Source organism: Sylvia atricapilla, chromosome 13 (assembly GCF_009819655.1).
Source record: "Sylvia atricapilla isolate bSylAtr1 chromosome 13, bSylAtr1.pri, whole genome shotgun sequence".
Lineage (NCBI taxonomy): Eukaryota > Metazoa > Chordata > Aves > Passeriformes > Sylviidae > Sylvia > Sylvia atricapilla.
In genome coordinates, this window is record NC_089152.1 from 12,997,232 (window position 1) to 13,021,580 (window position 24,349).

The 24,349-nt window shown below is 41.8% G+C and overlaps 3 protein-coding genes across 3 annotated transcripts in view; all 3 read right to left on the reverse strand.

Annotated features, from left to right (window-relative positions):
- Positions 1 to 6,478: 6,478 nt before the first annotated feature.
- RSL24D1 (ribosomal L24 domain containing 1) lies at positions 6,479 to 13,184 on the reverse strand. The gene is made up of 6 exons (XM_066328463.1): positions 13,040 to 13,184; positions 10,743 to 10,856; positions 9,099 to 9,171; positions 8,326 to 8,389; positions 7,800 to 7,885; positions 6,479 to 6,888 (listed from the first exon to the last, which is right to left on the reverse strand). Exons 1-6 carry the CDS (start codon positions 13,118 to 13,120, stop codon positions 6,815 to 6,817), a joined length of 492 nt encoding a protein of 163 aa, XP_066184560.1. The 5' UTR covers positions 13,121 to 13,184; the 3' UTR covers positions 6,479 to 6,814.
- A 2,796-nt stretch (positions 13,185 to 15,980) lies between these two features.
- Positions 15,981 to 23,806, reverse strand: RAB27A (RAB27A, member RAS oncogene family). The gene is made up of 5 exons (XM_066328471.1): positions 23,654 to 23,806; positions 22,026 to 22,111; positions 21,288 to 21,391; positions 20,484 to 20,607; positions 15,981 to 18,338 (listed from the first exon to the last, which is right to left on the reverse strand). Exons 1-5 carry the CDS (start codon positions 23,804 to 23,806, stop codon positions 18,140 to 18,142), a joined length of 666 nt encoding a protein of 221 aa, XP_066184568.1. The 3' UTR covers positions 15,981 to 18,139.
- The window catches only part of CCPG1 (cell cycle progression 1), a 52,045-nt gene continuing 51,416 nt past the window's right edge, over positions 23,721 to 24,349 (reverse strand). The window contains exon 12 of the mRNA XM_066328467.1: positions 23,721 to 23,826. Coding sequence (XP_066184564.1) covers positions 23,816 to 23,826 — 11 coding nt within the window. The 3' untranslated portion in view covers positions 23,721 to 23,815. The remainder of the gene's footprint in view (positions 23,827 to 24,349) is intronic.

The following is a 24,349-nucleotide window of genomic DNA, read 5'->3' on the forward strand; positions in this document are numbered from 1 at the left end:
CCTCACCTCCACACAAGGGAGAATTTCTGGCAGCTTCTCATTTTATCAAGTAAGGAAGAATCTTTCAAATTCTCCACTCAGGAATCACTTCAGTCAAGTTGATTACCAAAGCAATTCTCTTTAATTTGCAAGTTTAGTGCAGAGCAGAGCCTACAGAAAACAGCTCAAATACCTGCAAACAAGATTTTTTTGTAGCTATGCAGAGATGCCTGCCTTGATTCCCAGTGATAATTTGTGGATGCACAATATTGTTGCCTTATAATTAACACATCTATTTCCATTCAGGAGTCTGTTTCCCACACTGAAACAACGTCACGAATAAATCTCACATTTGTAGGGCCAGAGCTGGCATCTCTCCTTATTCAGTATATAACTTTATTGCCATACATATGTGTAAGAAAAAATGTTATCCAGGTACTTTTTAAGGGTGAAGAAACAGCTGTTTAAGAAACAAGAGTGACCTAACAAAATAAATATAATATGAAAAAATCTTAAGATAGCAGGAAGCAGGAGGAGAATAACACACAAACAAACCCCAAACCAGCAAAGAATATCTTCCAAGGCAGCTACCTCCACAAATCCTTATTCCTCCCTGTGTTGCTACCCAATATTCAATAATGCTGCTTGTTCAACATGAATAAAACAAACAAAAAAAAATTTCTCTGCATACGCTCTCTTCAAATTGAGATCTAAAAATAGACAGACAGCCAACAAGAGGGTTTAAACAATTTTATCAGTACTTGATTTATTTTGGCTTTCTGCTCTCTCTGGTCGCAATTCAGTGCAATCCATAAATAAGTTAGGCTGGTAAAGGAGATTGAATTTTTGAGGCCAGAACAGTAATTGAGGAATTGAACAGCCTGGAGGTTGAAATATCTTCTCCTGGGATATAAGCCTTTGGACCTGTTAGCAGCTGTCTATTGCTTTTCCAGCCATGGACACCTATGACCACGTCAACATATGGAACTGATTTACGTTTCTTTGTGTCACACACAGACAGCTCTAATATGTGTGCTGGATATGTTACCTGGATAATATGTTACCTGAAGAAAAATACCTCAGGAAAATCTCTGACCAGAAAACCTCAGAACTATGGGAAGGCCCAATTTCCTATGAAGAAAGGCTGCACCAGCTCAGCACAATTTGATTATACAGAAAGCTGTATTTTACACTTTTCCCACTTGTAAAGGAAAGACTGAAAGTGAAGCCTGAAAGAAGGAATTTGTATTTTTTCTTAAAAGCCAGCAAACAAACAAAACCAGCACTCCACCATTCTTTTGGTCATTATCTCAGGATCAAACTTTGAGCAGAAAACCTCTACAGACAACCAAAGTAAGAAGCAAACCCAACCCCTGACTAAAAGCAAAAAAAAAAAAGGTTTTTCCAGGTCTTACTCTGCATGAAGACACGGAAAGGGCCAGGCCTGGAGGGTGTTTTGGGGCTCTCCCCTCAGCAGCGCCTGCCCGGGGCTGTCCCGCCCGAACCGCGGAGCCGAACCGCGGAGCCCGGCCCTCAGCGCACAGCTCACACCGCACAGAGCCCGCAGCGCTGTCTGTGAGACACTGTCTGCGAGACACTGTCTGTGAGGCACTGTGTGTGAGACACTGTCTGTGAGGCACTGTCTGTGAGACACTGTCTGTGAGGCACTGTGTGTGAGACACTGTCTGTGAGACACTGTCTGTGAGGCACTGTCTGTGAGACACTGTCTGTGAGACACTGTCTGTGAGACACCGTCTGTGAGACACTGTGTGTCAGGCACTGTCTGTGAGGCACTGTCTGTGAGGCACTGTCTGTGACACTGTCTGTGAGACACTGTCTGTGAGGCACTGTGTGTGAGGCAGTGTCTGTGAGGCACTGTGTGTGAGGCACTGTGTGTGAGGCACTGTCTGTGAGACACTGTCTGTGAGACACTGTCTGTGAGACACTGTCTGTGAGGCACTGTGTGTGAGGCACTGTCTGTGAGACACTGTGTGTGAGGCACTGTCTGTGAGACACTGTCTGTGAGGCACTGTGTGTGAGGCACTGTGTGTGAGGCACTGTGTGTGAGACACTGTCTGTGAGACACTGTCTGTGAGGCACTGTCTGTGAGGCACTGTCTGTGAGGCACTGTGTGTGAGGCACTGTCTGTGAGACACTGTGTGTGAGGCACTGTGTGTGAGGCACTGTCTGTGAGACACTGTCTGTGAGGCACTGTCTGTGAGGCACTGTCTGTGAGACACTGTCTGTGAGACACTGTCTGTGAGGCACTGTCTGTGAGACACTGTGTGTGAGGCACTGTCTGTGAGACACTGTCTGTGAGACACTGTCTGTGAGGCACTGTCTGTGAGACACTGTCTGTGAGGCACTGTCTGTGAGGCACTGTGTGTGAGGCACTGTCTGTGAGACACTGTGTGTGAGGCACTGTGTGTGAGACACTGTCTGTGAGACACTGTCTGTGAGACACTGTCTGTGAGACACTGTGTGTGAGGCACTGTCTGTGAGACACTGTCTGTGAGGCACTGTCTGTGAGGCACTGTGTGTGAGGCACTGTGTGTGAGGCACTGTGTGTGAGGCACTGTCTGTAAGGCACTGTCTGTGAGGCACTGTCTGTGAGGCACTGTCTGTGAGGCACTGTCTGTGAGGCACTGTCTGTGAGGCACTGTGTGTGAGGCACTGTCTGTGAGGCACTGTCTGTAAGGCACTGTGTGTGAGGCACTGTGTGTGAGGCACTGTGTGTGAGGCACTGTCTGTGAGGCACTGTCTGTGAGACACTGTCTGTGAGGCACTGTGTGTGAGACACTGTGTGTCAGGCACTGTCTGTGAGACACTGTCTGTGAGACACTGTCTGTGAGGCACTGTCTGTGAGACACTGTCTGTGAGACACTGTGTGTGAGACACTGTCTGTGAGGCACTGTCTGTGAGGCACTGTCTGTGAGGCACTGTGTGTGAGGCACTGTCTGTGAGGCACTGTCTGTGAGGCACTGTCTGTGAGGCACTGTCTGTCACGGCGGGCCACGGGCTGCCCACACACCGCACAGTGACAGTCACACACCGCACAGGGACAGTCACACACCGCAGAGAGACAGTCACACACCGCACAGGGACAGTCACACACCGCACAGTGACAGCCACACACTGCACAGGGACAGTCACACACCACACAGTGACAGTCACACACCGCAAAGGGACAGTGACACACAGCACAGGGACAGTCACACACCGCACAGTGACAGTCACACACCGCACAGGGACAGGGACAGTCACACACCGCACAGGGACAGTGACAGTCACACACCGCACAGGGACAGTGACACACAGCACAGGGACAGGGACAGTCACACACCGCACAGTGACAGCCACACAGCGCACAGCGACAGTCACACACCGCACAGTGACAGGGACAGTCACACACCGCACAGAGACAGGGACAGTCACACACCGCACAGTGACAGTCACACACCGACAGGAGAGGGATGGAGGGCACTCCGGGCATGGCTGGAACATGCTCAGGGAACTGAGGCAGCAGCCAGAACGTGTCAGCAGAAGGTTGACCTCCTCCTCAAAGAAAAACCAGCATTTAACTCGAAATCATTGAGAGAAGGATTAAAAATAGAAAAGCGGAAATATGAGAAAAAGACGCTTGCTAAATGACTGTTAAAATCCACTTTTCCAACTTTCTGAAAAAAGAAAGAAAACAACTATACATCTGGTTTTGTTTTGTAAGAAAAGATGACAGCAACTGAATCAAAAAAGCATTTGTTAAAAATTGGTTTTGAGTACCACATTTGTTCTGATCGAGCTTCTCAGTTTGTTTTGAAGAAAGGCTCCTGACGGCATAAAGTACAAACACAAAATGGGAATAGTCTGTTAGATCTGGTAAATGCCAAGAAGACAGACGGTATAATGGAATTCAGCAGTACCAGTTATTCATAAATAATTCTTCTGATTAAATATTCACACACCGTCATCATCATTTGTCTTGTAAGTCTGTTCTCATAGGCACCTTGGGCTCTGCTCCTACTAGTTCTCTGCACAGACAGGACCAGTGATTTGGATGTATGACACTAAACCAGGATCTCTTCTGAATAACAATGTGCTGCTCATAAAATGCCATCTCTCCAACTTGCTCCTGGGGAGCAATGGCAGGTCCTGCCTCCCCAGGGGCCGGGCACAGCTCAGCCCCACACACAGGAGGCAGAGGAGGGCTCCCCCTGTGCCTATCCCCAAACTCCACTGTCTGACCCAGAGCTGTGCAGGTGGAAAGAGGAATGTGTTTTCTTCCTCATATTTGGCAGTATTTATCCCCAGCCACCAGGATACTGCTCAGTTGGACCTTCTCTCTTCTTTAGTCTTGTAAACAAAACAAAAAATCTAAAATTTTCATCTTAAGCAAGCAAAGAAAGTAGATCTCCACCAAAATATCTTGAATAATAACAATTTCTACTACAAATGTGGCTAGACAACCAGCCTCCTGAAAGAAAACCACCACTCCTCTGCAGCTCAGCAGCTCCCCATGAAGGCCTCTGCATGCAGTGGGTTTTGCAGAGATGTTCAGAATGATCACCAGCCCCACGATTTTCAGTTGCAGTTCTTCCTCCCTCACCTTGTGCTCCAGTTGACAGACAAGAGGAGATCACAGCAATTAATTTTTAAAAAAACATGTATCACCAGAGCACTCTCTCACCAGGTGCTGCAAGGATGTTACTCATGACAAATTTTTTAAGCTCAACTACCTCCTACATACTACAAGGTATACACAGCCAGCTGCAAGTCTGCTGCCCAGAGAGAAATGGCACATCTGGCAGTGGGGTAACTCGGGATTAACTTCCACAGCCTTTGCCTGCACTTGTAGCAGCACTGAGGCACACACAGGCTGAGCCACTCGTACGGCTGGCAGTGTTCAGGATTGATGGTTGTAGCAAGCTCCTCACATGGCTCCTAGCTGATGCACGATGGCTACTTCACTTACAAACCTTCACAGGAAAGGGTTAATAATCCGACAGATACACTTCTATGGAGCACACAAACCAGTAATTATTGCAATTCATTTAAAGATAGGTGAACAGAACTACAGATATTATGTAATGCAAATTATTTAATGTTAAACTCAGATGAAGTAAAATATTTAATATAAATACTAATTAACACTCCATTGGGTTCATCACCTTTTCTGCTTTGCACATATTTACTTCCCTATTTTGGCAGAAAATTAAAACTCAGCACTTGCTCAACATCCTATCTTTAAAATTTAGTAAATAAAAAAAATTGTACATAATACAATTTTTAGATTAAGTATCCCACCTCAAGGATTAAGGACATCAAGTACTACAACAGAAAAGGCCATTCAAAAACCATTTCTTGAGCTGAGATGTTAACTAGTATGTTTATGTGAGGCTATACAAATTAACATGCTGTATCTCCCTCCACAAGCCCAAGCATTTTGATGTACATATAGCACATATACACTGTATTTATACTGTACTTTCTTAGTGATTTTACCCCACTGACACATTTTCTGGGCAACTTCCCATATGCTTTTCAGATGGTATTTACAATACAGTTTACAGGGGAAAAACTAATATTGGACACCTAAAATGCTATCAGCTATGGCCTTAACAGCAAACTTTAAACAATGGCAAAATTTTAACTTCATTAAAATAAGAAATTATATTTTATTACTTGGATTCTCACTAAAATACATCATTTTCTACATATAACTCATAAATCAAGAGATGAAAAACTGAGTACAACGCCTGTCCATGTCACACACTCCCCAATGAACCTTAGGTAAGTTTAAATATGATTTTTCTCTGAACTACACAATACACAGGTGGGTGGTAGCTGTGAGGTTTTCCAGTGATTGCTATAGTACATATCCAAGTTTGGAAGAGAACTACAAATTATTATTTTTGAGGATAACTAGCATAATGTGACAGCAAATACTATAAATGCCTTTGAAAGCTTTCTTTGATCGTGCTGTTGCAGATAAATGGTTTTCAACTGCCAGCAGATTATCTCAGTGCTGACACAGTGAATAAGTACCCCTCCAATATGCAAAATATTTGCAATTTAGCAGCATCTTTTCCATCAAAATAATCCTGGGAGTCAGGTAAAAACAGTCTAAAATGTGATTTATTGAGCATCTCCATCTGCCTGATTAGACATTGCATTTGAATTTTGGTTGGTGAGGATGGGGGCAGGGCCAACTGCAGACTAGGTGAGATCACCATTACTATTCCACAACCTAAGTCCTGCATCAACACTAGCTTTGCCAGGTGTCAACTGCAATGGAATCCTGGGGTGTCTGACTTAAAAAGGTGATAGAACAAACACTATATTCTTCAAACTGAAAAATTTTCCCAGGACAAGAAAGAAAATAAGTATAGACCACACCAGAATGATGAAAATTAATATAACCTGCCCCACATTGTAATCATTTAAATAGATTTTTTATCTGATTTCACCTCTATGAAAGAACAACAGAAGAAGTAAGAAAAGCTCAGGGCCAGTATCTTTTATTATTTAATTATTTGCATGAACATGGAAAAGTTATCCAGAAAAAGTGTAACTTTCCAAAGAGCACACGTTATCTCAAACAATAATGCCACACTCTCCATCCTGCTGACAAGGTTTTCTCAAATTGCAAAATTTTAAGTACTGCCCAAAGTAGTATCCATCCTATTATTTTTCAATAAAAAATAATTCAAATTGTAAATAACCACTATTCACTAAAATGCATTTTTCTTCAACTGTAAGCACATTTCTGAATGATGTCAGGTGAGGCAGTGAGGAACTGTTAACTGCTGAAGAGGTGTAAATAGCAAATAAAAGCACTTTAAGAGTCTTCTTCCATAGGCACATCCTCTTGTAGCTTCTGCACCATTTTGTCCTCCAGCTGCTTTGGTGTACCTTCAAAAAAAAAAAAAAAAAAAAACCCAAATCAAATTCACCATGTTTCTCTAAACCCAAATAACCGTTTTTCTTTGAACAATATACGCGTCTGTTCCAGGTGAAACTGCCTAAACACATCGCTTGAAGACTTGTTTATGAGCAAATCCATCAAGCTCAAAGGTATTTACTACTAACCTCCATCACCTGCTAAAACTGTTCTTTTTTTAGCAGAAAAGCTGATGCTGGTTTTATGCAAAATCTAAAAGGCAGTCAAACGTGTTTTCATCTGCTATGATGAGCTGGTACAGCTGCCAACACCTGGCAGAACCTTGCAAAGGATTACAAAGATTCATTACTTATTACAGATCAATGGCCTTCTCACATTAGTTTTTAAATGAAGATTTAAGCCCTCCTGAATGCTGTGTTGGACAGCAAGAATGTTAACTCTCAATAAGGTGACCAAGAAGAAAAACAAAGAAAAAGGAAAATCCAAGATTTAGATTTGATTCTTCTCTCTGCCATCAGAACTGCAGAATACCAAGAAGAGAGCTGATGTACTACACAGTGTTGTGTATCATTGATTTAATACAAGAAAAGCCAAATACAGAAATAAACACTTGAGTTTATTCCTATTAATTCAATTTTAATTTGATTCCTTTTTGCTTTCCTCATGTAGTTCATGGAGTGCCAGATAGTGAGTGCAATTTAAGACACTCGAAATAAGGAAAAGAAAGGATGAATGCAGGACTAGATAAATAAAAAGGTATATTTTATTCAGAACAAAGACACTGCTTACATTTAGTGGCAAGAACTATTCCCCATATTCAACAGACAAATTAATTTTAAGACAAATGTATGGGATTATTGATCTGTAGAGTAAGTCATTAATCCTAAAAGTGTGTAGGCAAACCAGTAGATCAAGTTCTTACCTGCATGGGGAGCACGAAGAAGGTGTAAATTCTGTTTGACTTCTTTGATGTCTTCTGCCTTCTGCAACTCTTTGCTCTTCTTTAATCTGAGAAAGGGAAAAATTAGATTTAGTTACCTTCAAAGAGGAGATGTATGTTTTCATTTTAATGCATGGTATCTCTCATTAAAGGTCTGTCTAGGCTTTAAATAACTATTATTATGAGGAAATAAAGGTTAAAAGTATTTGAAGAACAATTCAAGAAAACACAGCACCATTTCAACTCCTATCAGAGTTTTATTTAAATTTAAGACTCTGTATACAACCAAGAACTACAATACAACTGTTATCCTTGAGTGTCCAAAAGCCACATTTCCTTGGACAGCCAATAACACAGGGTAAGAGCCCAACCTGTGTATTTTACCCCATCCTTTGGATGACTGTGTATATACAAAGCAAATTACTCTTTAAAAGTGGATCATCCCATTTCTGGAAAGGTTGGCTAACACACACACACAAGGGGAGCCCATCACACAAATAATTCTCACCTGTTCATAATAAATCTGGCTTGGCGCTTTTGCTTTATTTCCTCGACTCTCTTCATTGCATCCACTGAAATAAATCAGAAGTTGTTTTAAATGTGCTTAAGTCCCTGCAGCAGAAAATCCACGCTATTTTAGTAAGACAGCTCTTACCAATGCTCCCATAATACCCAAATACCAGAGGCAACCTTACACTATATAGAGGAAACTACTCCTTCTCCAAAGAGCAGGATAAGGGAATGTTCTGTGTAGCAACTCTTATTACTTGTATTTTACAACTTATTTATGCTTCCACTTTTGTGCCTACACATAATTTCTGTGGTTAACCATCACTGCAAAAGACTCTTACTTGAAAAAAGATGCAAGTTACCATCTTCTCCTTTGTGGCATTCATTCACATAAATATAAGGATATTATTCTCCTATTTTATGGCACTGATTCTACGAAACAAACTGAAGTGGATTGAGCACAAATAGAAACAACTGCATCAGTGCAAAAGGTTTACATTGGAAGCCTCTTAAAAAACTGTAAAACCACTAAGAGGTTTTGAAGACAACAATTCAAAATAAAGGACTTCTGGTCCTTATTTTCAAACCAGTTTCTGAAAAAAAAACATCAAGTGAAACTCCACACTGTTTACAACTCAAAGAACTTAGTCATGATTTCAGTAATTTCAAACACAATCACTACAAGCTGTCAATACTCTAAGAAGACTTTTGAAAACACATTCATGATAAGTAAAAAAATCATCTTTTGGTTTTTTCTCTCTAATGACTCACCAGTCTTGTTCCACAACTCTCTCTGGTATTTCACTGGTTCGTTCCTACGTTTTTCAAATTCAAATGAATTATCCTGTATCAAAACAAAGTAAATACAGACTATATGCAGAACCTTATTTAGATCAATACATTCTTACTGTAGCAGTCACTCATATAATTGAATATTTTACAGGATATTCCCCCCCCTTTCAGAAGCTCAATTCCTAGGCTTGAACAACCATTAGAGATAAATATGAGAAGGAAATCAAGTTGAGTGTTTGACCTCAAAGTGTCAGGAGCCATGGCGCTTTGTCTGAAGAGAACTATTTACCACAACAGCTCCCACAGCTATTTTCTATTTAGCAAGACAAAAGGAACAGAGAAAACCCATGTGGAATGGGAAATACAGAGTAGATTAGACAGGTGGAAGGCGAAATTGAAAACCTGTAGATTCAAAAGCATTTATTGCAGCACAAATAAGTTCTACTCAACAGCTTGTAATGGTTTAAAAAAAAACCCCAACCTCTATTTCGTTTTAAGAACACTGAAACAGTATTTCTAAATTGAAATTGTGAAATATTTCAATCGATAACAGCTGCTATCCCCCAACCATCCCCTCATCCCCATGGGCTGAAGACAAAAAAAGTTTCTTGGTTTTTTGGTTTGGTGGGTTTTTTTGTTTGTTTTTTGCCAGACACACTTAGCTTTTTATCAGTTTTATCTGAGGACTTCTCCCTGCCCAAAGGTTGTGTTTCGTTGAGGTAAAGCTGAGTTACACAGCATCAAGTTCATATATTGGCTTTATCCTTAAAACACATTATGTATCTCAAAACTGGAACATATTGTAACCTATTCAGACATGTATAAGGTAATTTTAAATTCACTTATTTTCAAAAATGTAATTTGACATAGCCAGAAACAACTCAAAAGCAAGAAACACAATTACTGAAGATACTAATTAATCACGGCTTTTCAGAATCACATTAAAAAATAAAATCACATTCTTTCCCTTGGAAAGATCCACAGAAGGCAGGAAATAACTGTGTCAAAATGCTTACTAAATTTTTAATAGCCTGTAAAAAAGTAGGAAATTAAGTCACAGTAATTCTTAAATTATTTAAGGTCTGTCCCCCCAAATGTAAATGTTTAATACTTTTAGCACTGAAGCAACTTTGTTTTGAAATTGCATTTGAGGTCTCATGCTGTTTTTCAAACATTCCTCTCTATGCAAAGATTTTTCCTACACTGCAAGCTTTAAGAAGACTTCATAGATAAATACTTTAGGGGTTTACATTGAGAGGATTCCTGAGGTACCTGGTAACTCAGATTGTTTGTGAAGAAATACAGCTACCAGTTGTATATGTACAGAGAGCAGAGGATTTGTTGGTGGGGAAAAATGCCCTGGACTTGGGAGCCACCACGTGTTACCAGCACAGACACCTGACACTGGCTTCCATCCCGAAGGGGGAAGATCCAGGGTTTTTTTAATCAAGCTGAATGAACAGCTCACTCTCAAGAACCTCTCACATTGTCTTCCACAATCCCTCTTCTCCCCAGCTCATTTCATTAAATGACACTGTTTCAAGCCACCAGCCCAGCCTGTGTGCCACAGAAAGAGCCATTTTAATGTGCTAATGTAATGTGTGAACCAATTCAGTTTCTTACCACTGTCAGTTCCTTGCCAGCTGCTTTACGGAATGCTTTAGTCCATCTCATCTTTCTGGGATTTCGCTTCTTTTTAAAGTTTCTGTGGCATTTTGATTTGCAGAATCTAAATATCTTAAAGAAGGGGATGAAAAAGAAGAAAAATCTTAGTGAAATCATATTACTCATGCCCCACTGCAAGTGTGATATCAAACACTTCAGGTTACTCTAACAATACTGCTCATTAGAAATTATACTCAGTTTCCAAATGCCAGTATTTTTACAAAAAATACAGCTATTAACAAAAATAATTTCAAGCACTAATGCTGTTTTTTTCATTATAAAGTCATTTTCACAGCTGCCAGGGTTAAGCAGAAGTACTTACAATTAAGCTGATTATCATAAAATACACCTGAGTTCTGAGAATTATCAGCTGCAAAAATAACCATAAAGCCAAACCTGTAGTATGAATAAACAATTTTCTACAGCTGCCAGCACTTTTTAGACACAGTACCATCCTGAGAACAACAAAAAATCCTCACACCTCTCACACTGAACGCAACACACACAGAGAAACGTCTGTTTTCTGGGATGCAGCCTTAAACCTCAAAGATTACCCTGCAGGAGTCCTAAGCACATTAGTTAAGTCCTGGACTGAATTTATTGAAAGCTGCTAAAGCACATGACAAAACGTTTAATTGGGCTTTTTGGTTTTTTCCCCTATTTTTCTAGCTATTCTACAGAATACTAGACTCTTTCACTTAAAAAATGTCAGAACTACACGTTATTCATGAGGTTTTGAAAACCCTCTTTTCCTACAGCCATATCCTCCTCCCCACCTAATAACAGTCCATTCTAAAAGAAATTAACAGAAAACACGAAACTTCTAATTAAGGCAACCATCTTCGAAAAGCTTTTTTTTTTTTTTAAACACTCTTCTATCAGGTTTTTTCACCTAAACTCGGGCACGCCTGCCGCTGTATTTTGCCTTTTCACAGCCTGTGTTCGCAGGTAACCTTGGCACCAGCCGGGCCGGCGGCGGTGAGCACACCGCCCGTGTCAGCGCGGCCCCGAGCCCCGGCCGCGGTCTCTTCTGACGGCCGCCCGGGGAGGGAGCGATTTCAGCAAGCTTCGCTTCACGCCGGCGGCTCCGACGGCCCGCAGCAAGGATCCGGAGCGCGGCAGAGGCCGGGAAACGATACACAACGTTTTGTGTGTAACCCCGCCAGGCCGCGGCAGGCCCCGAGCGCCACGGCCGCGCAGCTCTGACAGCCTCAGCGGGGCCAGGCCCATCGGGGCCGGCACATCGGGGCCAGACACATCGGGGCCAGGCACAGCGGGGCCGGCACATGGGGCCAGGCACAGCGGGGCCAGGCACAGCGGGGCCAGGCCCATCGGGGCCAGGCACAGCGGGGCCAGGCACAGCGGGGCAGGCCCATCGGGGCAGGCCCATCGGGGCCAGACACATCGGGGCCAGGGCACAGCGGGGCCAGGCACAGCGGGGCCAGGCACAGCGGGGCCAGGCACAGCGGGGCCAGGCACAGCGGGGCCAGGCACATCGGGGCCGGCACATGGGGGCCAGGCCCAGCGGGGCCGGGCCCATGGGGGCAGGCCCATGGGGGCCAGGCCCATGGGGGCCAGGCCCAGCGGGCCAGGCTGAGCCCCGAGCCCCGCGGGGACACGGGCCCTCAGCCCGCCCCCGGAGCCGGCAGCCCGCACTGCCCACAGCCCAGCACCCACCTGCTGCCACCTTTAGCCAAAGTCTGAAAATTAAAGGGTGAGGATTCTGTGTTGCTCTCCTAAGTGTATTATTTCTTAGTAACAACTGAAAACAAACAATTCAGCCCCTTCTCTTGCCGACAGCCACAGCAGCTGCCAGATTACTGCATCGCTCCAGGTCCTTACATTTAAAGATCAGTAAGACATGAATTTCGCAGATTCACGGAATAGTCAGCGTTGGAACGGACCTACAGACAACGAGGATTGCTGACTGCAGCTCTTAAGCTAATGGCCCGTACAGGGATCGAACCCACAGCCTCGGTGTTCTCAGCACCGCGCTCTGACCCGCTGCGCTCATCTCGGGCTCCCGCCCGCCCACACACCCGGGCGGTGCGTGCGGACCCCGGCAGGGCCCGGTGCCGACACCAGCAGCGGCCCCGGCCCGGGACAGGGGCTCCGGGACAGGGCCCCGGCTGTCAGCGCCCCGCGTGAGGCGCGCCGGTGACACCGAGCCCCTCTGGGGCCCGCCGGCACAGGCCGGGCCGGCGCAGGGAGCGGCCGTGAGCAGTGCGGGGAGAGCGGTGCCGGTCGGGCGGTACCTTGCAGTCGTTGCGCACGAACATGACGCCGTGCCCCGGGTAGATGGGCCCCGAGCAGAAGTAGCACTTCTCGATGCGCATGGCGGCGGCGGCGCGGGCGGAAGCGCGGCCCAGCTGACCGGAGGCGGCGGCGCGGGGCGGGCCCGGCCCCGCAGCGCCACAGCGCCCCCTGCCCGCCCCGCCCGGGCACAGGCCGCGGCCGCCCTTTGTGAGGGGAAAAGCGTGTCACACGGGCGAGAAATTACCGATCCGCTGCTAACAATAGGATAAACGGAGTAACCCAAGGGAAAAAAGGGAGTTCGATACAGATTTTTAAGGCTACAGTTGATTTACTGTAAAATTGAGGCAACACTTTCTGTGCTGTTTTCGTATCTGTAAAATCCAAACTAAGCAAAATTTGATATAATGTCTAAAGCCAGTGGTTCTGTACATCATATAGGTACCTATTACTCCTTCCGTTCCCTCTCCTTGAGTTACCTGTTTATTGTGAAAGGACCTAAATCCTAGGCCCCGTACCTTCCAAATTGTTGGAATTGGAGAAGGATCGTCTCTCTATTCTTCACCTGTAGGATGCTGTCCCAGCTCTGAGTCTGAAATCCTCCTTACCACATAAGTCTTTATCATCAAAATTCCTGCCTTTCCATTTAAAAGAAATTAACTACCTGAGTATCTGGTGAAAAATCCATGTGTTGAATTGCACATGCCTCTAAAGCAGTTTTTGCTTTCTGGTTTCTAGAACAAAAGAAAGGCAGTCAGCTTGGTGCTGTATTAATACCAGAGGAAGAATGAAAAATTGCTTCAGCACAGTGGAGACACCTTATCAGCACAGAGGCTGTCCCCAGTCTGGCTGAAAACCAGACCTCAGCCGTCTGCTGCAGGAGAGCTGGGCAGGAGCAGAGCACTGGGCAGGATGTTACTGACTCACACCGCAGGCCAGAGCCAGGGCCCAGTGCCTGCGACAGAGATGGCAGCCCGCCTAATAAGAGCAAACTACACACACACACACAATCCAATCTTATGAGGGAAGCTATAAAGACAAGTTTACAGCCAGAGGCAAAACCAAATAGTGAACAAGTTTGCTTAGGTCCAGAGCTGTTCTCCTTTTTCAGTTTGACTGAGTTTCCTGCCTATGCATTTTTTTTCCTCATGGGCTGTATTTATTTCACTTTTCCTGGCACAGGACAGCTTTTTCCTGTTGTGAAGTCTTTGTTGGCTTCTACAGTTTAAACATTTTGAATTACAGACTGTCACCAATACGTCCAGCAGACAGATAGGATGTGAATGCACAGTGATAATACAAACACTTACCATTAGGTTTTCACCCCCAGCTCTTTTTTTCACATCAAAGCACTAATCTCTACAGGCTGTACAATGCTGTAGGTTTGAAGTGCTTGTTCCTGACTAAAAGGCAATTTAGATTGAAGGTTGCAGGTGACAGAATCCAGCCTAATTATAAAAAAACGATATATACTTCTACTCCATTAATAGTTATTCACAGACAGAATTAGGCATTGAGCTGAAAACCAGCCTCACTGGAAGAAGAGATTTTGCAGCAAACCAAGTATCTCATTTGTTTTTGACACAGATTACTACAGCAAGAATTGTTTCACCAAACATCTCAACTGACTACCTTAAACTGACTACCTCTGATCTGCAAGTATTTACATACTTGTACAAGTTTCCTAACAGAAGTAAAAGAACTGTCATGCAGTCATTTGAAAGAATAAACAACTGTCAGGCAAATGCACTTGTAGGGTCAGAGACATATGATCATGTTGGGTGGAAGACACTTCTGGAGATCATCTAGAGCAAAGCCCTGCTCAAAACAGAACAAATTAATACCAGGCTCCCCAGTTTAGTTTTTAGAGTCTTCAAGGATGGAGATTCTATAACCTTCCTGAGCTCCTGTTCCAATTTCTGATCACTTGTATGGTGATGATCTTTTTCTACTATTTAATCTTGTTTGTTTCAGCTAGCATTACTGCATAGGGTTATTGCAGCCCAGGTGGACTACCCAGTAACACTTGCCATTCTTAACCTTAATGAGGTTTAGTTCAGCTCATTCTCTTGCCTGTCAAGGAACCTCTGAACAGCAGCAATGTCCTCCAGCACATTATAACCTACCTGGTAATAGACACTGCTCTTGATGGAAGCAGTTACTCTGAAAAATCGGGCTCCTTACCTCTGTAGAAGCAATAAAGTTGACAAAATGTATTTTTTGATTCCCTTTGCTCTGAACATGTGACACGCTCAGATGAGCAGCATTCTGAATGTCTCAGGAACACAGAACTGATGTCTCCATTGTCTTCTCTGGGTTTGGGTTTGGGCTCCTCCTGCTATCAGCCAGCACTCACCAGGCCCCGTCTGACTGGTTTGGTCAGTGCAAGAGGGTCAAGAGGTACCAAAAAGTACCTCAGTCCCAGCACAGACCTTGGACACATCTGAACAAAGAATCCTCACAACACCAGTGCAGGACACAGACTGACACTGAACCGAGACAACAGGAAATGTTACAATTCACTTCAACAGTGCTGGCAAAGTTCATATCAGGTTATGTTTAACTGTTTTATATTATAAGAAGAAATCCTGGGAGAATCCATCTTAATGGAAACACATTCCAAAACTTTGTTCAATTACAGATCACAGTGTCTCCATCTGACACCGAATGGAAACAACTTTTCTTGAAATAACAGTTTTGCATCACTAAGAATTCTTGTTTCTTTGTTTCTTAAAACCAGTACTAGTCTAGTGATAGCAGTGTAATTTACTGTCAAGAAACATTTACTATGATTTCTCATGAGAATTTAAAAGGGAACAGAAGTTTTGTCACACAATAATTCAAACAGATAAATCTTATGGCACATTTCAAAGGCTGACATCAAAGCAATTTCATATAGATCCTCTTTGTAAATAGTTACAAATAATAGGTATGACACAGATATGACAGTTTCAGTATTTAATATTTAATATCCAATTTAAACATAAGTATTCAAAAGGAAATATTTTTACACTATTTCAGTAGTCACTTAGCTCAATATCTGGTTGCAATAATCCTTAAAGTTTTCAGGAACTGGATGGAGCCATAAGCATGAAAACTCCCATTTTAAGTTAATGAATGACAAAGTTCCACTGCAACCCTCTGAAAAGCAAAGAGTTACATTAAAAGAAATTCAGACACTGAAGTACATTGAAATGTATTGTGTCTTACAGTAGAGTTTCTTACTCTACTGGTCAGAAACATGATGGTAACTTCAAAAGGCACTCTGAATTAAACTACAGTAACTCCGGTCTACAAGCATTTTAGAAGTGGAGTAGAAAAAACCAAAACCCTATACTCTATAAATTTCTTTTACCTCTGTCCTAGCCCCAGAGCAGTCAAATTATATTGCACTTTTAAAATATTCTGTGTAGGCTGTGATAAAAATCTAATATTTACACATTGTGTTTGTTAAAGAACAATGCATTCCTGTGTAAAATATTTTAAGAACCATGTTTTAACACTTATTCTTGTATTAATTATCATAACGAGAAGCTATATCAAATCTTTTTTCCTTAGATACTATTCTAGAAACATTTTTGGTCCTTCCTTCAAAAATTTTGCTGTGCTGCAATTCATGTTCATAACATAACTGGTATCAATACTTGCCTGAAATTGCAGTAGTTAGAATATTTAAATAAATAAATACATAATTTTAAAAGAAGCAATAGCTTTGGAGTTCTGTAAACAAGCTGCTGTGGAAGGTCTGTAACAAGACTCAATTTGGCATGTTACAACTTTAATTGGCAATACCTCACAATTATACAACCTCTGCCAGGGTAGAAAACAGTTTGGTAGGCACATCTTATAAATCAGTCTGGGCAAATGCCCAAAAAATACTGATTGTTTCCTAGGTCATATGAATAAATAAAAATGGTTAGAGTGACATGATCCACTGAAACCAAAAATTACATTTATGTGATTGATGGGAGCGGAGGGGAGAGAAAAGTAACTCTATTTGTTTTAAAATACAATCTAAAGGAAATGAACAAGCCATAAATGACTATATGGTAACCAAGGTGTTCAGGACACAAAGGTTGGCAGAATAAAATGAGCATTATAAATTCATAGAAATACTGATCTACAGAACTAGTATCTTAGCTGCATCTCAGCAGAAGACAATAATCATTCATTTCTCAATCCAAATTTGAAGAAACATTCTCAATCTGTGTTTGGTAAAACAAATTCAGTGCAAAGCACCAACTCTGATGGAATTTTCCTGACATCTAGGTTGCCTTACATTCCTGTTAAGACATGAGTAGCAATATGAAATAAACATAACAGATGCACAGTTATGCCATTTACATATAAATTTACATACATGCATGTTCTAGAAATTCAAATTATGTCAGGAGGCCTCACAGGCTGCGCTGGATACATTTCATATAGTACAGTTGTAGTTTACATGTTCAATTACATGACATGCCCCAAGTGCTCTGTGTGCACATGCCTTTGCTTCTCTGGAGCTTTTTATTCTGTACTGAAGAGCGTCCCTTTGATTTTCACACTGAAAACTGATGGATTAGGAGAGCAAAGAGAAACTACTTTTAGGCTTTTGTGAAAAACACAGGATATGCTCTTTAAGATTGTTATTAGTTGGTGAAATTATTAAATGTTTCTGTTTAAAACCAAGAAGTAAGTTGGTTATCTTGCTATTAGGAGACACCAAGAGTTGTCACAATATCTAATCTAAATGCCTACCCTGTGTAGTTAATGGAGACTGCCAAGGGCAACTGCAAACCCTTCCATTCAGAAGCCTATCCCTTCTGGCTGCCCATAGAGATACGTTTCTGAATTTGGTAATGAAAATTCCTTTCCTCCCCTTTCCCCCCAAGCAGAGAATTCCAGGAACATCCAGTGCTAAACCAAAGTAAACCTTTGTCCCACAACTAATAAACTGCATACCTTACAAATGAAGATCAATATTGTTTGAGAGAAAGCAAATAAAAATTCATATCAAGAATACAGCTCATTAAATAACTACACAAAGCAATTTGTCTCGAAGTTAAACAGGTAAGCTGCAACTGTACTGTATCATACACATTCAATTAACTCTAACTGGGCTAACAGCCACATCTGCCTTTTTCTTGCTCCTCGTTCAGTTGTTCTGTAGAGCTGTGGCCATTGGAGCGCACCACCCCTTCAGGGATCCAGGATTTATCCACACAGCGTTCCATGCGCTTCATAATGAGGTCAAGCAGAGTTTCAATGGCTTTGCTTACATTATTCCCATTTGCTGCACTGGTTTCAAAATATGGTATCCTGCAGGAGACAAAAAATACAACCTTACATCACACAGCCGTCACTCACAGGAGAAAAAAAAATACAGTATTCTTGCCACGTACTTAGAACTCACACTAAGACTGTCACTGCTACTGCATAGCAGAGAGACACTAAGTGCTCCGTGGTCTGAAATGCAAAAGAAATTAATTAAATGGCTGACTGAAGGTAGGTCAGAGGGGCAAACGTTAATGGAGTCCACAATTTACAGAGAGACTTGTCAGGATGATTTCCCAAAATTGTGCTCCTGAGGTTTGTTTTATTAAACCCTGTTCCCTGCAAGAGATGCAGTTACTCCAGAGCTGATGTGCACAGAAATCAGTAAGGAGAACACTTGTGCACACACAGACATATGAAGTACTTGCAGGAGAAGGAATGCTGCTATGGCCATTCCTCTGCAAGCAAGACACTAAAGAATCACAATGTGGTGGTACTCATCACAACAGAAGGTGACTTTCTTCTATTGACACCAAACTCTAAACTTTCTCACATAAAAGAAGAAATCTCAGTGCTCAGAACACCTATCTCTTTGTCAAGAAAAGTTTCTGGCACCTTGGTTTCTAAAGTACAGTGCTTGGGTCTGTAGGCTGTGGCTTCTGTACTTAGTGCTCCCCACAGTGTGGTGCTACAGTGGCTGCATTTGTGTTACTGCCCAGGAAACTGATACCATCACTTCAGAATTGTAAGTATTTCTTTCTTAACTTGCAAGACCCAATGAGTAGCCAAAAACATCCGTGTCTGTGCAGGTCTCTTACAATCTGTTTCAAATACATCATAAATCCATGCGAGGCCCTTCCACAGAAGGAGATGTTCACTATCTCACACTTTAGTTACTAGAAGACTGCTCACTGCAGCAGATTCATCTTGCCTCCCCTCAGGAGAAAATGACTCCTAGCAGCAATCCTGTCTTACCTCTACAGGCCAGAGAACTTTTTAACTGCCTACAGACTGGATGTGACCCACGACCTTGACTTCTAGCTCACTATTCCTAAATTAAGTTGCATTTTCAGCCATAAAGATAAATACTTTATAAATTATTTTCAGAAGTCATATGCAAAGAGATTTAAGATATGGTCACATGCCATCTGCTGCTGTTTAAAACTTCTTGCTCCTTCACCAGCAGCTGGTTAAAGTACCACATGCACTTGCTGTTGTCTGTGTGACACGGACTTCAAACAAGCATTTTCACAGGAGAAGGGAAAGGTAAGAATATATTACTGCACTAAACCCATTTCTCTCATAGACACATTGCTTCTGATTTGGCTCCAATGATTCTCTGAGGCCAAGGCAAGCTAATTTGTACCTAGTAAACATCATGACACAGCAGAAGGCCTGCAGAACAAGGCAGCTTGCACTGAGGAGCCAGTGTTCACACTAGACCTGTCTTGTGGGCTTTACTTTGGAGCAGTTTACTCTATCCCTCCAGAAGAAGGTGGATTAGTGGTTGGAGCACATCATTTAACTCAGTTTTCATTTGAGAAGGAATCCAGTTCATGTGCTAGAAAATTGCTTCACTGTGTTAATTAAAACACAACAAATGTGTCAGATTATTTCCTTCAGAAGCGTGTTTCTGATTCTAGTGAAATGCAAATGTAATCAAAAGATGAGCCCCATGAAAGAGTTAAGGAAGAATAAAAGTACAAGTTAGTATCTGATAGGAATAAAGATTTCACATACTTCCTTCAGAGGCACATGACCTGTGCCTGCCAGGAAGGGGAAGGGCAAGGCAACCCTGTTTTCCTACTGGTCTAACTCAGTTTTCAGACTCCCTGAGTGCTGTGAGAGTGCAGATGCCTCAGCACAGGTAAGAGCAAAGAAGTGACCCCATTATTCACCTGCCTCTCTAGCCAAATTCTCTCTCTTTTCCAGAACATTTGGCTAATCTTTGCTTGGCAGTAACCAGTGTAAATTTTCACAATCTCCAGTGCAAGATTATTGCAAGACTAAGTACTTATTTTTAAGCAATGCAGAAAATATTAATATCAGACAGAAAAAAAGATATCATAGCCAGTTCAGCATTCCAAAATGCTTATTCTCACAATAACCTTCCAGTGTACAGAAAAAAGCATTACAGAAAACATCTCATTCTGCTCTAAACCCAGCAATAATTGGAAGAAAATTACTTACCCATATTTTTCTGCAAGTTCCTTGGCCTCTTCTTCCTTCACCATCCTTTGGTCCTCCAGGTCACTCTTGTTTCCACATAACACAATGTCTGGGTTTTCACAATATGCATGCATTTGTAGCTGACCTGGCAGCACCAACACGAAGAAGGGTCACAAATCAGTGCTACACGTTTGTGTAGAACACTACACAAACCAAGCTGCTTCTCTCCTGCCTCACAGCACTTCTCCACTTGCACTGGGGAGCCAGAGAACAGGTGGGCTTCCACTGTCACACACCCAATGAAAAACCCCAGGAAATAGAAGCCTGGCAAAGTTAGCACAGAAACTTGGGCATTTGCATTTTCAGGAGTTACACTCACTAAACACCTACAGGGAGCTGCCAGGAAAGGATCTACTCCCCTCTCCAGATGGATGATGCAGTCTGGGAACTCCTCTGCCTAGATATACCAGCCAAGTAACATTTGCCTCCCATTAAGTTTTGCTGACAAAGCTTCAGGTGAGTCAAAATACTTTTGCATAGACTTCCCACACTTAAATTACTGAACAGCACCAGAGCCAGGGATAGGATATTGTCTCAGTTTTCTTTTATATGGTTAAGATCCAAGTCCAGTAGGCAAAGCTGAATTTTCAGGTGAGCCCTAGCAGCTATTACAGTTACGAATACAACATTTACGTTCTTTTACTGAGAAAGGCATAAAAACCAGTACTTGAAGTTCTAATTCTCAGTGAGACTCCGTATTTACAAACATAACCCCCACTCCCCATTCCACCCATGCAAAGAAAGAAAGAGGGAAAAAAGCCATACTTATCCAGTTTCTGACATTCAGAAAGCTTTGCTCATTTGTCAGATCAAAGAGCAGAAGAAACCCCATGGCATCTCTGAAGAAAGCTGTAGTCAAGCTACGAAACCTAGACCAGCAAAGTGAAATTAATTTGTTTATCTGACAAGTTACTTTGAAAATGTAATTGCTTACAGTCATAGAAGAACTGAAGTAACTCAAGACTGAATGAACCAGAAGGAAATATTCATAGTTGTTTTGCTGAGGCAGAGACCATGTTGGAAAAATTGCTAACATTACTGTGGTCTAATCAAGGCCTAATGCATCAAGGAGACTGGACTGTGAGAGCTTTAAACAGTCTCTTACTATAAAGCATGCCTTGATCAAGATTAAAAATTAAAACAATAGTGAAATTCTAACTTTGAACAAAAATTTATCCCCTATACACATCAGCCCTTGAATTTAAGACTAACAACAAGAATGCTAATCTTTTAATAGGCCAACAGAAAAGAATCCTTTCAGATGCTTTTGCCTGTCTGACTTTCCCAAGACCTCAACATATTTACAGAAACTTAAGAGAACTTTAAAAAGTCAAGCTTTAAAAGTATTTATATGCACTGGCTATGGAAAAAAAAAAGATTAAAAAGCAGAAATTACAGGTTTTGTGCTCTACAGTTGTAAATTACAGTTACAATTTAATGGGTACTCATATGAAGCTTTCCACTGCTATTAAAGTAAGCTCCTGGTGCCGTCTTGAGCCATACCTTTCCTGCCCTGCAGTGTCCCAGAGCTGAAGATGGATCCTCTGTCCTCTGCCACCAACACCATCTGGCCCATTGGGTCTATACACCTGGAAAAGGTAAATTGGCAAGACTGTTACCAGTCCAGTTGCCACAGAACACAATAGAACTGACATTTAAAGTCATTAAATGCAGCAAAAGTAGCACTGCTGATGCACAAATCCCAACTACAACTCAATCACCTGCTTTACCAAGACAAAGGCAGTATGAGATGCATTTTAATATTGCATCCACTTGAATATTTTTTTAAAAGGGTAAAAGTGAAACTGCAAAACCAGTACCCAATAGACTATGGACTCTAGACAGATATTTAGAGCCATGAGGCAAGATTAATTTTAGTATTTTGATTTTCTTGGTTTTTTGCTACCTTACATCATGTTCCAAATAAAATACAAGAAAGCACCAATGCAATCTGGCAATGTATTTGTAGTAGTAGCAGAAACTCATTAGCAAACAGAATATGCTCAGAGATAATGACATCTCTACTTAGCTGCCAAAATGCTGCTGAAAAATTGCTGAGGGTAGATCTTATCAGATCACAGCTTAGGAAGCAGAAATTGGATGATAAAAATAAAAGCTGAAGAGTTTGCTCAGCATGAAAAAAATAAATAAGGGCATCTATCAGTCTTGGAAGGATCAGATAAAAATGGATTCATTTCTTGTTTAGAATGCTTCAAGTTAGGTCATCTTCTTTACCTTCAAATGTCATTGTATCTAAGATCACAAGAGCTACAAACATATCTTTAGAGATCCACAAATTCAGCACGCTTATGTATTATAAGATTCAGGCTCTAAGCCTAAACCTTATCCTGAGTTATCAAATATGCTGATCAAGTAAACCACCATGTTTACAATCCCACAAAAGGAACAATGACTTATTCAAGAGACCAGTTTGGCATTAACTAAGATATCTAGTCCTTGAACTACTGTGGTGGATGTCATACATTAAAAACCAGTCTGCATGATGCCCATTACCCCATCCAGATTTCTGGACACAGGAAATCATCAGGCTACAATGAAGAACATTTAATACCTGTATGTAACAACAAAAAGCTTGTGCCAACTCCATTTCTCAGAGCAGTAAGGACCAGCATCCAATTGGTTATGATACTGCAGTGCTCAGCTTCATATCAGAAGGACATTTGCTTAGTTTAATAAAAATTCAGGGGTTGAAAAAAGCAATCTTATATTTCATAATTCTTCTCTGCTGGTGGTGACTGCTTAGGAAGCCAGATCAGCTGCATGCACCATTTCATCCACATATTTAAAAAACTGCATCTTTGTTTAGCCATTTCAGTTCATACCCAGCAAAAACATTTTACTACAGTTCAGTCCTTCCTTGTGAAAGGAGTTCAACAGTAAAAGTGCCACTCCAGGTACTGTGTGCACAAGTCACTGAGTAGACACACTCAACACCACCTGCTGAGCAGAAAGAAGTGGTTTCTTGGAATCAGCTCTTTAATTTTTGAGGAAATGAGCCTGTACACAGCAATGACAAGATGAGGCCTTCACAAAATGAAGCACACAGTAACACTGATTGCAGAACACAGACAGACACCATTTCAAGTAGCACATTCTTCATACAAACTCACCACTCTCTTTTCCCGGAAGTCAATGCCCACCGTTGTGATGAATTTGGAATTAAATTTGCCATCAGTATATTGGTAAAGAAGGCTGGTCTTTCCTACTCCAGAATCACCGAGTGCCAGGAATTTTATGAGGTAATCATAGTCCCCATCAGACATAGTGAGAATTCAGGCGGCACCTTGAAAAGCAAAGCAAAAAGGAATAGTTAGTCCAGACCTCTGCCAGGACTTGTGACAAATGTTTAAAACACAAATCAGTCCCTGAACTACAAAGCAGCAAGTGGTGGGGCCAGTTCTGTGCTCCTTTACACCAACTTCACTTTAAACTCTGAATTACACGAATTACCAATATCAAATTCAGCTGTGACTGAAAAAGTGCATCTTTAGTTTTATTACATTACTCTTACTGGAAAGGGAAGGCAATACAATTTTAACTTCTTGAGGCAAGACTGAAAATCAAGGTCAAACTATTCAAGGTATCTAGAACAAACTGCAGAACTGTTTTTAATCCTCATGGAAGCTGGCAAAAGCTACTTAATTTTACTAGCAATGCAATTCTGGTCTCATACTCACTATGGCATTAGTTACATATGAAAAAAATTGAATTTTTTCCTGGACTGTCCATTATATTTAAACAAAATTTACAGTAAATTTCTATTATTAGCTATTTTTCAGTCTTGAATAAGCTTTTTCTTCTTGTTG